Genomic DNA, 16,000 nt, shown 5'->3' on the forward strand with positions numbered 1-16,000 from the left:
CAACTCCAGTCCATCAATGAACATTTTGTAAAGCACAAAGCTGCTTGTTTGTAGGAAACAAATATATCATTAAGTGTTCAGATGTTCAGATCATTGCTTTCATGGTTTGGTGTGTGAGAACAGGCAGGACGAAGGCAAATTATTCTAATAACATCGGGGAAGCGATGAGCAAGGCCAACACCAAGGATCCGGAGGGTCAAGGCAGAGGGTAACAGCTCCACCATGGCCTTCCAGATCCCCGCCTCGGTGGAGCCGGCGAGACAGAGGACTGAGGTGGAGCCAGAGGGAAGGAAGAGCCTGACAGAGCCTGAGGGACAGAGGGATGAGGCGGGATCAGAGGAGTGGAGTCCTGAGGTGTCAGATGGTCGACGAGGGAGCCTGGTGGAGCTGGTGGACTGCCGGTCCACGGTGACTCGTCAGTCGCGGAGGGATCTGGCTCTCCATCAGCGGGGAAAGGAGATCCTTGAAATAATCCATAAGTAAAAAAATCAAAAATGGAAACAAAACGGAGAGGAGGAGTGTCGCTACTTAAACTGCTTGGTGGGTTATTCTGTCACGGTTTGGTGTGTGAGAACAGCCAGGTTGACAAAGACAAATAATTCTAATAAAACTTTAATAGGTGATCAACAGACAGAAGGCAGCACAACACATACACATAGACATCCATAATAACCAAACAAACTAGAACACGAGAAAGGAACTAATATTGGGCAGAGAACGAGGGGCAGACAGGTGAGCACAATGAGGTGATTAACTAATAAGAAGAACAAAAACAACCAAATGTGGACACAAGGGGAGAAACCACAACCAACAGTCCAAAGCTTTGTGACGGTTGCTGACTTTTAAACAAATTAAAATTCTGGATGAACTGTTCTTTTAATGCAGTAAATTATCTGTAATGCTGTTTCTAGCCAAAATACAAGTCCATAATTCATAATAATGCTTCCTCCAATGGAAAAGTCTATTCCTTGTTGTCTTTCAACTTATTTGATAGAACTGTTTTCATTTATGAATGGTGCTTCATCTGTGCAAATCTCTCTCCTGATTTAGACAAGGCAACTTTTTATCTTGAGAAAGCAATATTATGGAAAGAGGACTCTTATTTTAGCCAGAAACATTGATTAAAGTTAAAATAACTGAAGGATTGATTTGTTTATTGCAAACATGCAGATTTTCACTTCACAAGACATTATTTATTGACTGCAGTCATCTGAACTCTCATTCTATCAGCTCATTTTCACTATCGGGTGAACTATTCTTTGAATTGAAAAACATATAGGGGAAATGTAAAGGAAGGGTAATGTGTTGCTTTTGCCAACAGGGAAAATATAAATGGTGCATTCATTTGCTTCCCTCAGTGTTTTCAGGACTTTAAAATGAGATCTGAATGCAAGAGAAAGATGTAGATTTTGTTGAGGGCAGAGAGCCCAGATTCATCTGACAAGATTAGGGAAATTTCCCTTTGATGATGGATTGAGCTGAGAGGAGTTTGTGTATTTAATGATTATTTAATGGTGATGAGTGTGAGATCACAGTGGGACTGTGTAATGTTTCTCTTGTGTTCAGGTCCTCGGCTAATAAGAGCAAAACGGGTATTGTGAATCAAATCTATGCTTTGAGGTGCCAGAAGAAACATCCAGGGACATACATTTACAAAGCCCTGTCCAAACACATCACTGACTCACACATTTGAGAGCAGGTGCTGTTACATCTGTGATTCCACTCCCAATAGGCAAGACAAGGTGAAGAGACATTTAGCGGCTGTTTTGATGAATAAACAAACAAATACATCTTGGATGGGCTGAGAATGAGTAGCTACATTTTGAGCAAAGTTTCATTTTCAAAGAAGGGGAGGTCGTGGCCTAATGGTTAAAGATTCGGAATCGTACTCCAAAGCTTATAAGTCTGAGTCTCAGCCTGGTAGGAATTGTAGGTGGGGAGGTTTGTATGTACAGTGCTTTCTCAACCCACATATCCTTGAGCAAGAAACCGAACCCCCAACTGCGCCGCAGCATAAATGGCTGCCCACTGCTCCGGGTGTTTGTTCACGGTGTGTGTGTGTGTGTGTGTGTGTGTGTTCACTACTGTGTGTGTGCACTTTGGATGGGTTAAATGCAGAGCACTAATTCCGAGTGTGGGCATACTTGACTGTATGTCACGTCAGTTTTAGTATGAAGTATTCCTTCAACAGGCTGCATTTTATTTGTTTTAAATAGTAGTATTACTAACACGTTTAAAGCATACGATTCAATATTCAACATGGTTTGTGAAATGGAAGAATCCAATGCAGCAGAAAAATTCTTCAAAACATCTAATTTTGTGTTCGACAAAAAGTCTACACGGATTTGGAACAACGCTGATTAAACGATGACGACATTTTTTATTTATAAATGTTTCTATTTCTGTAACATAATGATCCCCATTTTTTAGTTTTTTTTTTTAACATTGTTGCAAAATCATCCCCAACTCAAACATTTAAGAGTTAAATCATATGAAGGGAAACCCCGTTAAGTGTTAACCAATAAAAGAAAACTTGTGGCAATTCAAACGGTTGTGTGATGTCACGAATCAAGCGCCACAGCAGCATCCCTCAGTCTGACACCATGACAACCGCAGCGCGCGAACGCTGGAATCTTTGCATCTGCCGCGAAGCCCAATACGAAGACAAGGCGCGTGCGAGACTTACTTGTTTTTTTTAAATGTTCCTCGCTCCGCACTTTTGGAAGAAAACGTCAGGGATTCGCAAAACCACCTGTATCTAGCGTCCGTGGGCAATGTGAGTTAAACAGCCTTTCGGCTGGCCAAACCTTAATATTTCTGTACCGTACGAACTGCGCTGGGTTGAGTACACTGAAAAAAGCCGCGCGTATAGGAGCGATAAAATGCGCATTGGAGTCAGGGATGCTCCTCATGGCGTTTACGCGTGGGGAGACCACTGGGGCGTGTGTGCTGTTTGTGTTAATGCATGAGTGAGAGACTGAGAAAGGAAGAGATAGGAAAGAAAAGAGACTCGTACATTCGCCGCACACCTTCCACTGGCTCTTCGTGGGGAATATGAGGATCTCGGGAGGACGCCAGAGATAAACAGTATTCCAGACTCCTGTCACAAAAGAAGACCACGGAACACCCTCATCAGAGACTCCTTGTTTGATACGAGGGGCGATTGAATATCCATGTAGGAAGGCGCATCAGGTAAGCGACGCCATACGGGGATTCGATACATTCGCTTTGAAGTTTTAAAACGTCTTTTGTCGAGCATCATTTGATGCAGCGCAAGAAGTGAAAGCTTCCTACCTACATCTGCAGGTGTTAGTGCGTGCGTTTGGTAAAAACGAGTGGACATACCATGCAACTGGCCATGCAAACCTGCTCTGTAAAGTAAATGAAGTGTTTTTATTCAGATTGTAATGAAACTGAGAAGCTTAATGAGATTTCACTGCCAATATTTAGACCAAGGATACAATAAGAGTTATCACAAAATTCAAGTTCTGTTTACTTAAAGGGTCTTCTAACAATTTAAAATGTTGTTGTAATAGTGTATTGGGGTTTCATCATCTTGAATGATCCTGATTACTGCATGGACGCATAATGCTGCAGTGTTGGTTTGAGTTCAACTTCGAGATCACACAATATTGATTTTTGATGACTAAACCATACATTATTTTATATGCAAGCTTCCAATAACCATGCAGAACAGATTTTTAATTGCTTTATTTTTGCTTTTTTCTATATACAATTATTAATGATCATAATACAACAGCATATACATTCTGAATTATGTTATTATTGATTATAGTGGAGATTATTTATTCAAAGTTGTTTGCAAAGTAGATGGTGGCAGATTTATTTTCATCCTTAACAAGGGCTCTCTGAATCTTAAACGAAACACTTTTCACTTTTCACAAATGGCTGATTTTTAAAAGCATTGATACAATGCATTAAATAAGCTGTTCTACTTGGAAATATCATTGTGGCTGCTTTTCCATTGTGATTAATCAAGTGGCATAATTTACATAGAGATCTAATAAGCTGAAAAGATTGAATATCAGGACAAATGTTGGTCAAACTAATCATCAGTCTATCTCTATTAAAAAAGCCAGGCTCTAATGGTTATGTAAAAAAAAAAATTCTTCAATGCATGTAAGACTTGCGAAGCAGGCACTGATGGCTACAGGATAATTATTGATACCCGCTGCTCTCTGAGGGCTGAAGATTGTGATCAAAGATTTATACACTCGATTCAGGCACTGTTACTGTACGTGAGGAAAGAGAGGTTAGGAAGATAGGGATTGTCCTAATAGATTGTCCATGCTCATCGCCTCAAGAGAGCTGAGGAAAAAAAAAATAATTGGTGTGAGCAGCACTATTAGGTCTTTACAGTAAATGAAGCATTTTAATGCAGATTCTTAATGAACTGTGGAAGCTCAAAAAATATTTCAAAGGCAATTGTCACAAGGATGCAAATGATAGTTGTAACATTTACGATCTGGTTAGTTAATAGGGTCTAACATCGTTTGATTGTATCGTAATGGTGTGATGGGTTCATTCATCTCAAACATATCCTAAAAGAGTCTAATGTCGCAGTGTTGGTTCAAATTTTTAGACTGTAATGGCTTTGTAAGCAAATATCATTCTTTTTGATGTGATTTTCTGAATTTGCAGAACATATACTCAGCATCAAACCATCTTAGATGTACTGTAGATTTGTTTCTTCATTAGAACAGATTTGGAGAATTTTTTAACTATGTCACTTGCTCATCAATGGATCCTCTGCAGTAAATGGGTACTGTCAGAATGAGAGTCCAAACAGCTGATAAAAACATCACAATAATCCACAAGTAATGCCTATGACTCCAGGCCATCAATTAACATCTTGTGAAGTGAAAAGTTGAATGTTTAAAAGAAACAAATCCATGATTAAGGCACCTTTACACTAGCGCTTCTGAACAAAATACCCTAATTCATAATAATGCTTCCTCCACTGAAAAATGGTCATTCCCTATTGTCCTTTCACATCAAAATCCACTGGCACAATTGTTTAGAACTGTTTAGGACTGTTTTGCTTTCAAGCAGCACTTGATCTATACATATATATCTCATAACTCAGACGAGATGGTTTGCAGTTAAAAACGTCTTGATGGATTTGTTTCTTACAAACACGCAGCTTGTGTATTACTTACATTGCTTGTGGATTATAGTGATGCTTTTATCAGCAGTTTGAACTCTCTTTCTGACAGTACCCATGTAAACTGCATTTATACAGACATTATGAATTCAGAAATAATGTAATAACATTAATGTTTTTAACATGAAATTGAGCAATGAAATTATGAGTAGAAAAAACAAAGAAACTAATTATGAAATATAGAGATTTTAAGACGCTGGTTTGGATACTGTGAGTCAGTGCTGTGGCATATTTTAGTTCCATTTTATGCTGCATTATGTCTTTAAACAGACATTGGATGTGCACAGATACCTTAAGGCAACAGGATAATAAATGATATCTGCCCATCTCTGAGGGCTGAGGAGTGTGATCCCAGTTTATACACTTGTTCCAGGTGCTGTTTACAGTCGAAACAAAAGGGAGGCAGTAGACAGGGTTTGTCCCAAATGGGCTGTCTATGCTCATTGCCTCAAGGGAGCTCAGAGATAAAACAAAGAAATTGGTGTGAGCAACACTATTAGGAGGTGACCGAAGAAAAAAACTTTACTGTATAACCTATTGTATTCAGTTTGTTAGTGTAAGATATGCTTTGAGTGTGTAAGCTAGGGTTCATTTGGACTAATGTCTCAGGGGAACAATTTAACCTTGTCCCCATTTGTTCATCTCCAGGTGGTAATAAAATTGCACAGGACCCATCAGGGTCCAACCTTTCAAACCCTTGATTATAAGTGAGTGACCTAGCCTCTCAAAAAAGATTACATTGCTTAATGGTGCATTACATAAGATAAACAGATTTGGGATTTAGGCAAGTACAGGTGTGTACACACTGGCCCAAACCCGTCTTCAGAAAAGTGGACTCATCAACTGAATGTAAAGTTGTTTTGTTTAAAAATAATTACATTTAATTAATAGTATATAACTCCACAATGGTTTTTGTGAAAAGAAAATGTTGGGGGTCCTTGCAGTATTGATTCAGTGAGGAGGGTGGTTTTTAGAGTAAAAAAGGTTGTTATTTTGTCATAGGGCATCATTCAGGACAAGACGACTTATTGATAACAAGTAAAGCACAGATTCTCCAAACGGTACAGTGGTAAAGACAGTAAAAAAGTGGATAAGAAATAAGGGAAAAGAGAAATAAGGACAAAGGGAGAAGGTCAGCTGTACTTTGTGAGAAGATATAATAAATCTAATACAATTGCAGGGTGTCTGGTGGCTAATGCTGTCTGGCTTTGCGGTGACTGAGTGTTTGGGTCCAGCAGAAGTCAGCTCCTCTGAGGCCCAGACTCATACAAGCTGCTTCTGTGGTGTACATCAAATCAGAACCCATTAATGAAACTGCCAGTGCTCTTTAGCAAGAATAATGTGCCATTATTGGAAATGCAGAATGTACCTACTGTTTTGTTCATTATAAAATGCATTGGATGCATTGTTGGATGTTGTTGTTATTATATTTACATCTAAAGTTTAAAGGATTGGTCAATGTTATTTCAGAATAGATCATTTAAAATGATTCATGCTAACATTGGTCTATTTGAGAAAATATAAATTGGTACTTTTTTTACATTTATATAATGGTATTTTATTTATTTAATTTTATATGTATTATTGACCTTTTGTTAAAGCCTAAAAAATCAATTTCATCAAGTGTTTAAATGGAGTGTAGTATCAGACAAGCTTTTGTTAGTAGAAGTCCTCTGTGTTTAGATTGCAAATTTATTTTTAAATCAAATGTTATGCAAATGATTCAAAAATACAGTAAAATGCTGCTTTGTAGTGCAGAGAGTAGTACATAACTGAAAAAATGGTGTAGTGTTTATGTTAAACTTTTTTGAATTTGCTCAAAAATTGCTAGTAAATTTAATGAATAATTACAAACTACAAATAAGACATTAAATTAAATTAAACATACGATTTTGAAGCAGTAAAATAAATGCTTTGCAAAGTCACACTTCAAACTTTTGAACAAGTAAGAATAATATCCGATAAAAACCTACACTGCTTATTTAAGGTATCATGTGCTTCAGATCCTCATCAAATACAGAAAAGTATCAATTAAAATAGCTGTATCTTAAGTAGAACGCTCTTATTTTATGCAAAACCTGTGTATGATATGTGTTTTTATGCTTTGTAGAGTATCATGCAGATGTCTCCAGTTGGTCAATTCTGAGTCAGATCTCCCGTGCGCTTCATGTGAGACAAGCTCTTGATATGGCACAGGGATTTGCCTTAGAGTGCTCCGAATCAGTCACGTTTGAGTTCCCATGATGTTTAGGATGCCACGCTAGAAGCTCCCTGGGTTATGGAACAGAGCTTCAGACACACAAAACAGAAACTTTGATCCCATCTCACATCGATGACACATTCTTTAGACATGACAAAAGCATGGCTTTGAAGTATCGCCTAAGTTCACAGAGAGGAGAGTAACTCAACGTGCCTGGCATATTAAACTCTCACATCAATGCTCTACATCACTGTCACAGCGTCTCCATATGTCACGGCGAACAGCTCTTAACCCTGAAAATGATTTACAAGATGAACTCGCTCATGGCTTATACTTTCCCGTAATTATCGCCGCTACTGAATTAAAAAGCTTTCCATAGACCAGCGAGTTTGTTGACGTGGATAAATGATAGAAAATTGTGTTTACGTGTGTGCGTGCATGTTGCAGATGCCAGGAAGACTATGGGTTGTTTATTAAACTAAAAGGTTAAACTGGAGACAGGCTTTTGGAAATACATTCAGGTATGACTTAGGGATTAATAAGATATAAGTATCTGTTGAACAGAAACAGGACTGGCTTTGCAGATGATTTGGATTCATGCAGCCGACTAATGAAAAAATAATAAAGCATAGAGAGTTATAGCTTATCCTCACCACATCATAGTCAATAATAAACGCCTCTAATAAGAGAAAAACAACGCATTTCAGAATTCGCTAGAAAAGAACATCTTGACTCATATTTGATCATGAAATTAGCAGCTACTTCACAAAAAACACTTTTGCCCCTTCCTGCAGGATAAACATTGGAGGAGCAGATCTGGGCTTTTCATGTTTATATGTGAGCATGCTGGGAAGAACAGCAATAGTCCTTCCAGTCTTTGCATTCTTTACATCACACAAACCGAAGATGTTTCTGTGCTTTGCTTATAAGTTTGTTTTGGATCACAAGAGATTTCAGAGCTTAGCTCTTCATGCAATTTTAAAGGCTTCCAAAACATCCTCATGGGTTTGCTCCTGGCTTTCTGACATGAGAGTGGAGCATAAGTTTGCTAAAAGGAAAAGATATAATGGTGAGGCCATGCAGTCGCTTTGTATTGTTAGAGAATCTGACAGAAGGAAGCATTTTCCTTCCTCTCAGACGGATGTTACATTTTCATTATACGTCTGCCTGTCAGTGTTTGTTAGGGTTTGTCAAATGAGTAATGGCAAAATGACAGAGGTTTCCTCTAAATTTTAACTGTAGGGCATGACAAATTGACCACATCGATAGGTTACGACAGCAGAAAAAAACTACAGAAGCTAGAAAAGGAAAGTTTGTCAAGAGAACAATTTACTGGCCTTTACTAGGTTGTACAGTTGTGAAGGTGTTCTGAGCACTTTGCTAAAGTGATTAATATGTTTTCTTGAGCATTTCTAAGAGGTCGCCATGGTGTTCTGAGTGGTTGCTTGTAATACAGACAGACAGACAGACAGACAGATAGACAGACAGACAGACAGACAGATAGACAGATAGATAGATAGATAGATAGATAGATAGATAGATAGATAGATAGATAGATAGATAGATAGATAGATAGATAGATAGATAGATAGACAAAGAGATGTGTAAAGAGAAATGTTAGAGATCTGTTACAATTTCATATTAATCTTTGCAGACATGTTTACTGCAGACTGTCTCTTTCTAAACACACACAGCACAGCAAGGAGTTTAATTGGATTACAGTGGCATAAACGAGCCATCCTTCAGAATCTGCTGTTTTGTAGCTTCTGAGATGGCATGCTTCAATTTCTGATGCCTCTAATGCCCGTTAACGTCTACTCAGTTGAATGGGATCTGTGCCAGCCTGTTCCTTTAGTTAAGACTCAAGCTATATGTGCTAATCTCTCTGCTTCCCGTAATTAAAAAAAAGAAAGAAAAAAAGAAAAAAAATTAATTTAGTCTGCTAAATGACTAAATGTAAATGTAAGATGCAACTGTGCTGTGTCAGGCCCTTTTTAATTTAATTTACTCATCTCAAAGGACCAGACAAGCCCAAATGAGTTGCGTCTGTGTTTGATTCTCCTGAAAGATCCATACTCTCTGTCTGATTCAATCTGGAAAATACTCATCGATGTATTGATTTAATCAGTGTGCCCGTTCGGACCTTGTCAGCGGCTTTTCATTGATTGTACAAGTTAAAGTTATTTCCCCTCAGAGCACAGAATGTTCTTTTTTTATGACTCTTATTTTTCTTTAATGCGGATAAAAACAGGGAAAACGAAAAGCTATTTGAGCAAGACAATATTACAGTTTGGTTCAGAAAGCCCGAGACTACTAGTGTTGTTAGAATTATGCTGTTTTTCATTTTTTTAATGAATAATTATTTTCAATTATAATTAAAAGTTAATCTAAAAGATATATATGAATCTCCCTATTGTTTTTAATACTGATTTCAAGATAATTGACTTTGTAAGTAGCATGGTCAATGTCATACATATGATTAGTAACCTGTTCTTTTGTATAATACTTCAAATCATGGTACATTAAAGTTTTCAGATCATATGGTTTATTATTGCAGTAAATAAGTCAATATTTTTTGGTAGATGCTATGGAAGGAAGTATCACTGTGTTCAGGCACTCCGGAATTGCTCCCAGTCCAATAAGAGAAACAGTCTCCACTTCAGATGGATCACTAGGGATTGTCTGCACACTTAGTTTCCATCTAATTTATCAGCTAATGTTTGGCCCAGCTTATACTCTAAAGATATTCCTCAGAGATAAGCAGCCTTCAGAGGACTGAGAACTACAGATTAATTACACAATTAAACCATCTGCGATTAGACTGCAGGGATAATTGCTCGGTCAGAGTGGTGCTCTGTAGTGGGGTCACTGGGACTGTCAAGCGCTTGCCTTCCCTTTATCTTCTCCTCAGGTTTAGAAGCAGGGTAAAGTTTATAGGAAGGGTCATTGATTGCTAGAAATCATTATACTGTACAGCAACCACATGAAAGTAAAAGAAGGCTAAAGTAAGAACTGCTTTCTTTGCTATTCTATAGTTGGGATATACACTGCATTGGCACAAATTATTATTATTATTTATTTTTTAATTTTTTTTGGGGGGGGAGATTTAAGGTCCTTTCACACCAAGAAAGGTAACTATAATGATAATTATGCAGCATACACACCAATGCCCAATAATCATAAGCAAGCTATTTTTTCTAAGTAAGCTCTGCAGTTATGATGCTTCATGCTTGAGCTTTTTAAAGCAAGATAGATTCTGGTTGGCTGCCAATCTTTTATCATCCATCTTCTGAATAAAATGTTTCTGAAAGTGATTCCAACAATAATGTTCCTCTGTGTTGTTACCATTATAGTTTGGAGTGAATGGGCCTTAATGAAAAGAAAATTCCTTGGGGCTATTTATTTTATAAATGCATTATATAGATCTGATTCATAAACATGATTTAAATAGGGCTGCAACAACTGATTGATCAAATTGGTAATAATTGATAATGAAAGTCATTGACAACAAATGTCATTATCAATTAGTCGCATCTGCCCCACTTCCACCAGTCACATCAAATTATACCACTGAATAATGCATTTCTTCAAACAGAGTAAGCTGCTTTGGACAGGTGCATGATCAAAGTTGCCCTAAACATGGGAATGCTTTATTTTAAACTTCAGGCTAATGCATTTGCACTCGCTCGTCCTGTCAGGCACTTTGACAGATGCATGTTTGTAATGTGTGATATGATTCCTCAGCAAAAATGTTTTATTTTAGGTTATCTCCTTATCTGTAAATGTTACATGTTCACCCAAGTGTTACTATTTTGCATGAAGGCTCATCTTGACAATATGCGTTAAACTTCAGAATTTACTGAATGAGTGGAGGCGCTTCAAACAGACTAAATGTAGTAAAGAGGGAAAAAATAAATATGCAGCACAAAAATATTCATTTAGCTGAAATAACTGTTACTGGATGTTAAATTTAGGTTTAAAAGTCAACATGTAATTCAAGCATTTTATGATATTAACTGTAAAGGAATAACAGAGTGTAATTGTATATCAATTTAAGCCTTTCATTACAGAATAAAGAAATTACAGAATAATAGGTTTATGTAATATGCAATGTGTGTGTTAATGAAAAGCATTAATCTCATCTGTTAACACTGAGTTTGTGTTTTTATTTATTTATTACCTTCATTATTTTCTCGATTTTTAGTGTAAGGATTTTAAACTGTCCTTTGTCCGTTTGTCTATTTAAATTATCAATTTAAACTGTGCTTTCAAATTAGCCAATTCATTGTATATTTAAACACTCAAGGTACAGGGCATTTGTTGTGTTCAGCTATGTGAATGACAAACATCTCAATTCTATGGCAATCGACAGAGCGCTCATCTGAGTTCTGTAGGAGCAGATTCCCAAGTGGGAATTCTCTGTATAACTCACTTCTCAGTTCTCAGAATCACTGCAATCTTGATTTTCAGTCAGAAGGACCAGAATAAAAGCAATGGTTTAGTTTTTTCCTAGACACAACCAGGATCCATTTTGAAAACAATACTGATCTTGGAAAGATTTGTCTGTATCATGTGCTTATCCAGTATCTAAAAATTAGCATTAAGGAGCAGAAAGCTGTGTGGGTGTAGCAGCTGCAGTGGGGGCAAGTGCACTGATGTGTTCACCAGCATAGGATTAACATGTTGTAGATATTAAAAGATGAAAAAGTTGAGGCTTATTGTTTGGTAAAATCATTGTTGGTATACCACAGAATGAGTTTCTTTCAATGAAAGAGGTGTAGTTGTAACGGAAGTAGGGAGGAGACTTGGTTTTATCCATTGGTGGTTGAATCAGTTGAAGGAGGCATATCTGAATGTGACCTTGAAGTTAACCGTAAAAGTGTGTTCACACTTGGTAGGTTTGGTTCAGTTAAAACGAACTCTAGTGGGAATGGTCTGTTAGAGAATTGAATTTAAACAAGTGAACACTACCATCTGAACTTTGGTGCACACAAAACAAACAGACTGAGACCTACCATTTCAGGGGGTTCTGTTTCCAAACAATCTCTGATGCAGTTTGACATATATAAATCCAACATTGTGTGAATTTTGTCAGCCAGTTTTAATTTAGTCTTAATCTTTTTAAACTTAGTATTAGTTTTATTTTGTCAACCTTGTCCAATGTTTAAGTCAATGTCAAAGTAAATGTCTGAGCAATTTAGTCTTGTTTTAGTCCATGAAAACTTTGTCTTAACATTGTCGTCATACTGTATAATGGTTAAATTAATAAAACAAAAATATATAATCATGCAAAATAGTCGAGATCTCATGACAGAACAAAGGCTGACAATTTCATTTAAGCCGAAAATCTCACATAAAGATTCGCTAAACTCTAGCTTACTTGTTTGTCTGTGTTTTCAGATCTTCATCAGCGCTTCTGCAATGATGATGTGCATAGTTGCCAGATTGCAAAAATTCAGCAAATCACCAGGTTGAAAATGTATCAGTTTAACAGAGAAGCTCTGATTTAAGGATTTAAACTCTTTAAACATTTGAACTGCACATGAAAGCTTGTGTAGTAGAGGCACACAATATTACTTTTCCTCCCTTTTCAACAAAAATAAAAATAGAATAAAATAAAAAAAAATGTAAATACAGTACATTTTAGTCTCTTCTTTAATCATCAACAATATTGCATGTTGATATAGTCATTGTTAGTGTTTATTGACATAATTGTCATCTTGTAATCGAAGATAATCAGTTAACTTTTGTCATCATAGTTTTCGTTAAAGAAATGAACACTGATGCAACTTGAATGGATCAGTATCATCCGATATTGAGAATTTTGGTTTAGGATCAGTTAAAAAAAAAAAAAAAAAAAAATTAATGGTAGCAGTGCATCCCTAGATTTAAGTGGACTAAATGACTGAAGTCCAGCATTTGTCACCAAAGAGAAGTCATTTCAACAGGAGTTATAACATTTTAATTAAAAATTAGAAGTTCAAAAACATGCATGGATAGGTTGTTCACAATAAAACCTGTGAGATCCATTAAGGAATTAGATTTCTGACTTTAAGTGCAAAATGCAGTGGTTCAACAGAAAGTACATAGTTGAAATTGATGAGATGAAAGAATGTTAATAAATTAAGTCAGAGTCCTACTGTAGTTCTGCTGAATTTTTTTTTAGATATTATAGATATCATTACGTCTAAATTATGAGTGGATTAGGGGATCTGCATCTATTAGACACCAGTTAGACCCCATAATGTAAAATTCAACGCGAAGTGTGAATTGGGTGCTAATGAGTCTGAGTGTGCTGATAAGTGTGTGTGTGTCTGTGCATGTGTGGTGTCAGTTGAAGCGAGACCATATGGAAGACGCCACCTGGTGTGTCTGTTCATCTTCTTCAGAGAAGAAGATCAAAGCAAGATGCAACTTCATCACAGAGTCAATCTCAGTAATTACTCAAGTTCTCTCATTTATTCTGAAATTAGTGGGATATTTTTCACTCGCTGATCTGCACAATTTGGAATGAGTTGAGATATGAACTGTCAAAACTGGTAAATCATTTTGAATATTCCACTGGTTTGCTTACCAATAACACTAAATTGAACGTTATCAATACACAGAAACAAAACAGAAATAGCAAAGAATACTTGTCCTGACCAATGAAAGTAGCCACGTATGTGGAGTTTCCTAAAGGCATAATCTAGGTTGAGTTTGTGGGCCGCATCTGTGAAAAGCTGTCGATTAGCAAAAACAATAATTTCACCCCTCTGTATAAATGAATGAGAAATGCATTCATAAGTGTGTTATTATAATAGCAGCCTAACAGGGAAGCGGGTCTGCAATAAAAGTTTAATGTTTAGTATTGCTCACCAACACAGTGTGTACGAAGTTATATCCAATTTTTAAATTAAAGGCAGCTAAAAATATGAATCTAGTTCCATATCAAGATACCAGGAATACCATGGGAAGGATGTAAGACAAGTTACCATATAGCACTGTTTACATGGACCCAACAGCCAAGTTTTGCAAACTACACCCATAGGAATTAAACTAGTAGGCTAAGCCATATTCAGAGGTTTCTGCAACTAATCTCACTTTAAAATGATTTTACAGTTTGTTTACCTTTGAAGCATTGCCAGATACTGTCCATAGACAGTGGCCAAGTAAATGTGATCAACGTTCATTTAACATTTTATATGTACAATTATAGTGTGATTGTCTAAACACAAATCCTATTGAAAACCACACATTTTGTATATATATTAACTGTTTGGACAATTAAATGTAAAAGTAATTGATTCAAGTAAGCGGTCTGATGTTGGGTCTATCTAAGCAGCCTACCCAGACTCGTGATGATGAGCTGAAGTAGTTCTATTTATATGAGCCTTTATTTGTATGGATTTTATTGATATTTTGTTTAAAATGTAATTGTATCTTCATCTGTTGTTTTAATATCATGGTGGTTTGATGATGTTCTGAACTGATACTGAAAGTTGATTGGCTTGAATGGTTTTCCTCTTGATTGGTTTTGTAAATGGACTGGGGATGCAACTCTGAAGCAAACAGCATTGCGTCATTTCAATATCCATTCTGATTGGTCATTTAATAGACCAACCTTCATGCTGTCAGCTTTTTTTTTGCTCTGAAAGAATATAACATGTAGTTAATGATTGGATTAATGCTTGCCATTTGCTTCCTGGAGTTTCTAGCAGATTTGAAGAGAGGATTATGGATAAATTTGTCATGAACGTTTGTCGTCAACTACTGGTGAAACGATGTCACTTGCAGAATAGTTAACTGAATCAATCAATTAATGAATCTGAATGAATCTGTTTATATTTGACTCACTTATGAACCAAAATATCCTCAACCAATTAAAAAAATACAAAACACTTACATAATGCAACTTTAAGACTTAAATTTGATTCCGATTCAAATCACAGAAACTGTCACTTCTTCTCTGTATAAATATGAGAGTGGCCTTAAAAGAGATGGCCAAATTATGTAAATATTAGTAAAACAAAGAAATGTGATAATTAAACAAATTATCACTGCACTCAACTCTCAAATTACATAATTATTAAATATCAACTCTTCACCTTTTTCTAAATGACTTCCCCTAAAAGAAAAAGTGATAATAGAGTGTGATAATACCATTATGTTCACACACACACAGAGACACACTCACACACTCACACACACACACACACACACACACACACACACACACACACACACACACACACACACACACACACATATACACACACACACACACCGGAATTTGCTCTAACTCTTTTAATAGTAAATATGGCCAAGCTGAATTACTGTGACCACAGTTTGATGACTGAACATAATAACAGCTAGCTGTTGCTTGTGACCACATTGTGTCCATTAAGAAAAATGACTTGAGGCAAAGTACTGTAAAAAGTAATTTCAAGTAAGTGTTTTTGTAGATGTAGTGAATATCAATGTTAACCTATTGATTTGTCATATCTTCCTATAAGTTCACTTCTTTTTATCCCTGGTTAAACTTCAAAAAGCATATATAATTTTTTTTTCAAGATAATTGAAATTACTTCTGTGGAATTATAAAATATTTATTTCATAAATGTATACTATTACCA

At 36.4% G+C, this 16,000-nt stretch overlaps 1 protein-coding gene across 2 annotated transcripts in view; it reads left to right on the plus strand.

Moving 5' to 3' along the window:
* The first annotated feature begins 2,584 nt into the window (after positions 1-2,584).
* The window catches only part of trpc5a (transient receptor potential cation channel, subfamily C, member 5a), a 61,192-nt gene continuing 47,776 nt past the window's right edge, over positions 2,585-16,000 (plus strand). The window contains exon 1 of one of the 2 annotated variants that reach the window (XM_026204532.1): positions 2,585-3,192. Coding sequence is in view for 1 of the 2 variants with exons in the window: in XM_026204531.1 (XP_026060316.1) it covers positions 13,794-13,821 (28 nt within the window). In the remaining variant the exon portion in view is untranslated. Of the gene's footprint in view, positions 3,193-12,826; positions 13,822-16,000 lie in introns of those variants that run through there. The other variant, XM_026204531.1, reaches the window with a different exon arrangement.

The sequence above is a fragment of the Carassius auratus genome, chromosome 26, assembly GCF_003368295.1.
Source record: "Carassius auratus strain Wakin chromosome 26, ASM336829v1, whole genome shotgun sequence".
NCBI classification, from domain to species: Eukaryota; Metazoa; Chordata; class Actinopteri; order Cypriniformes; family Cyprinidae; genus Carassius; species Carassius auratus.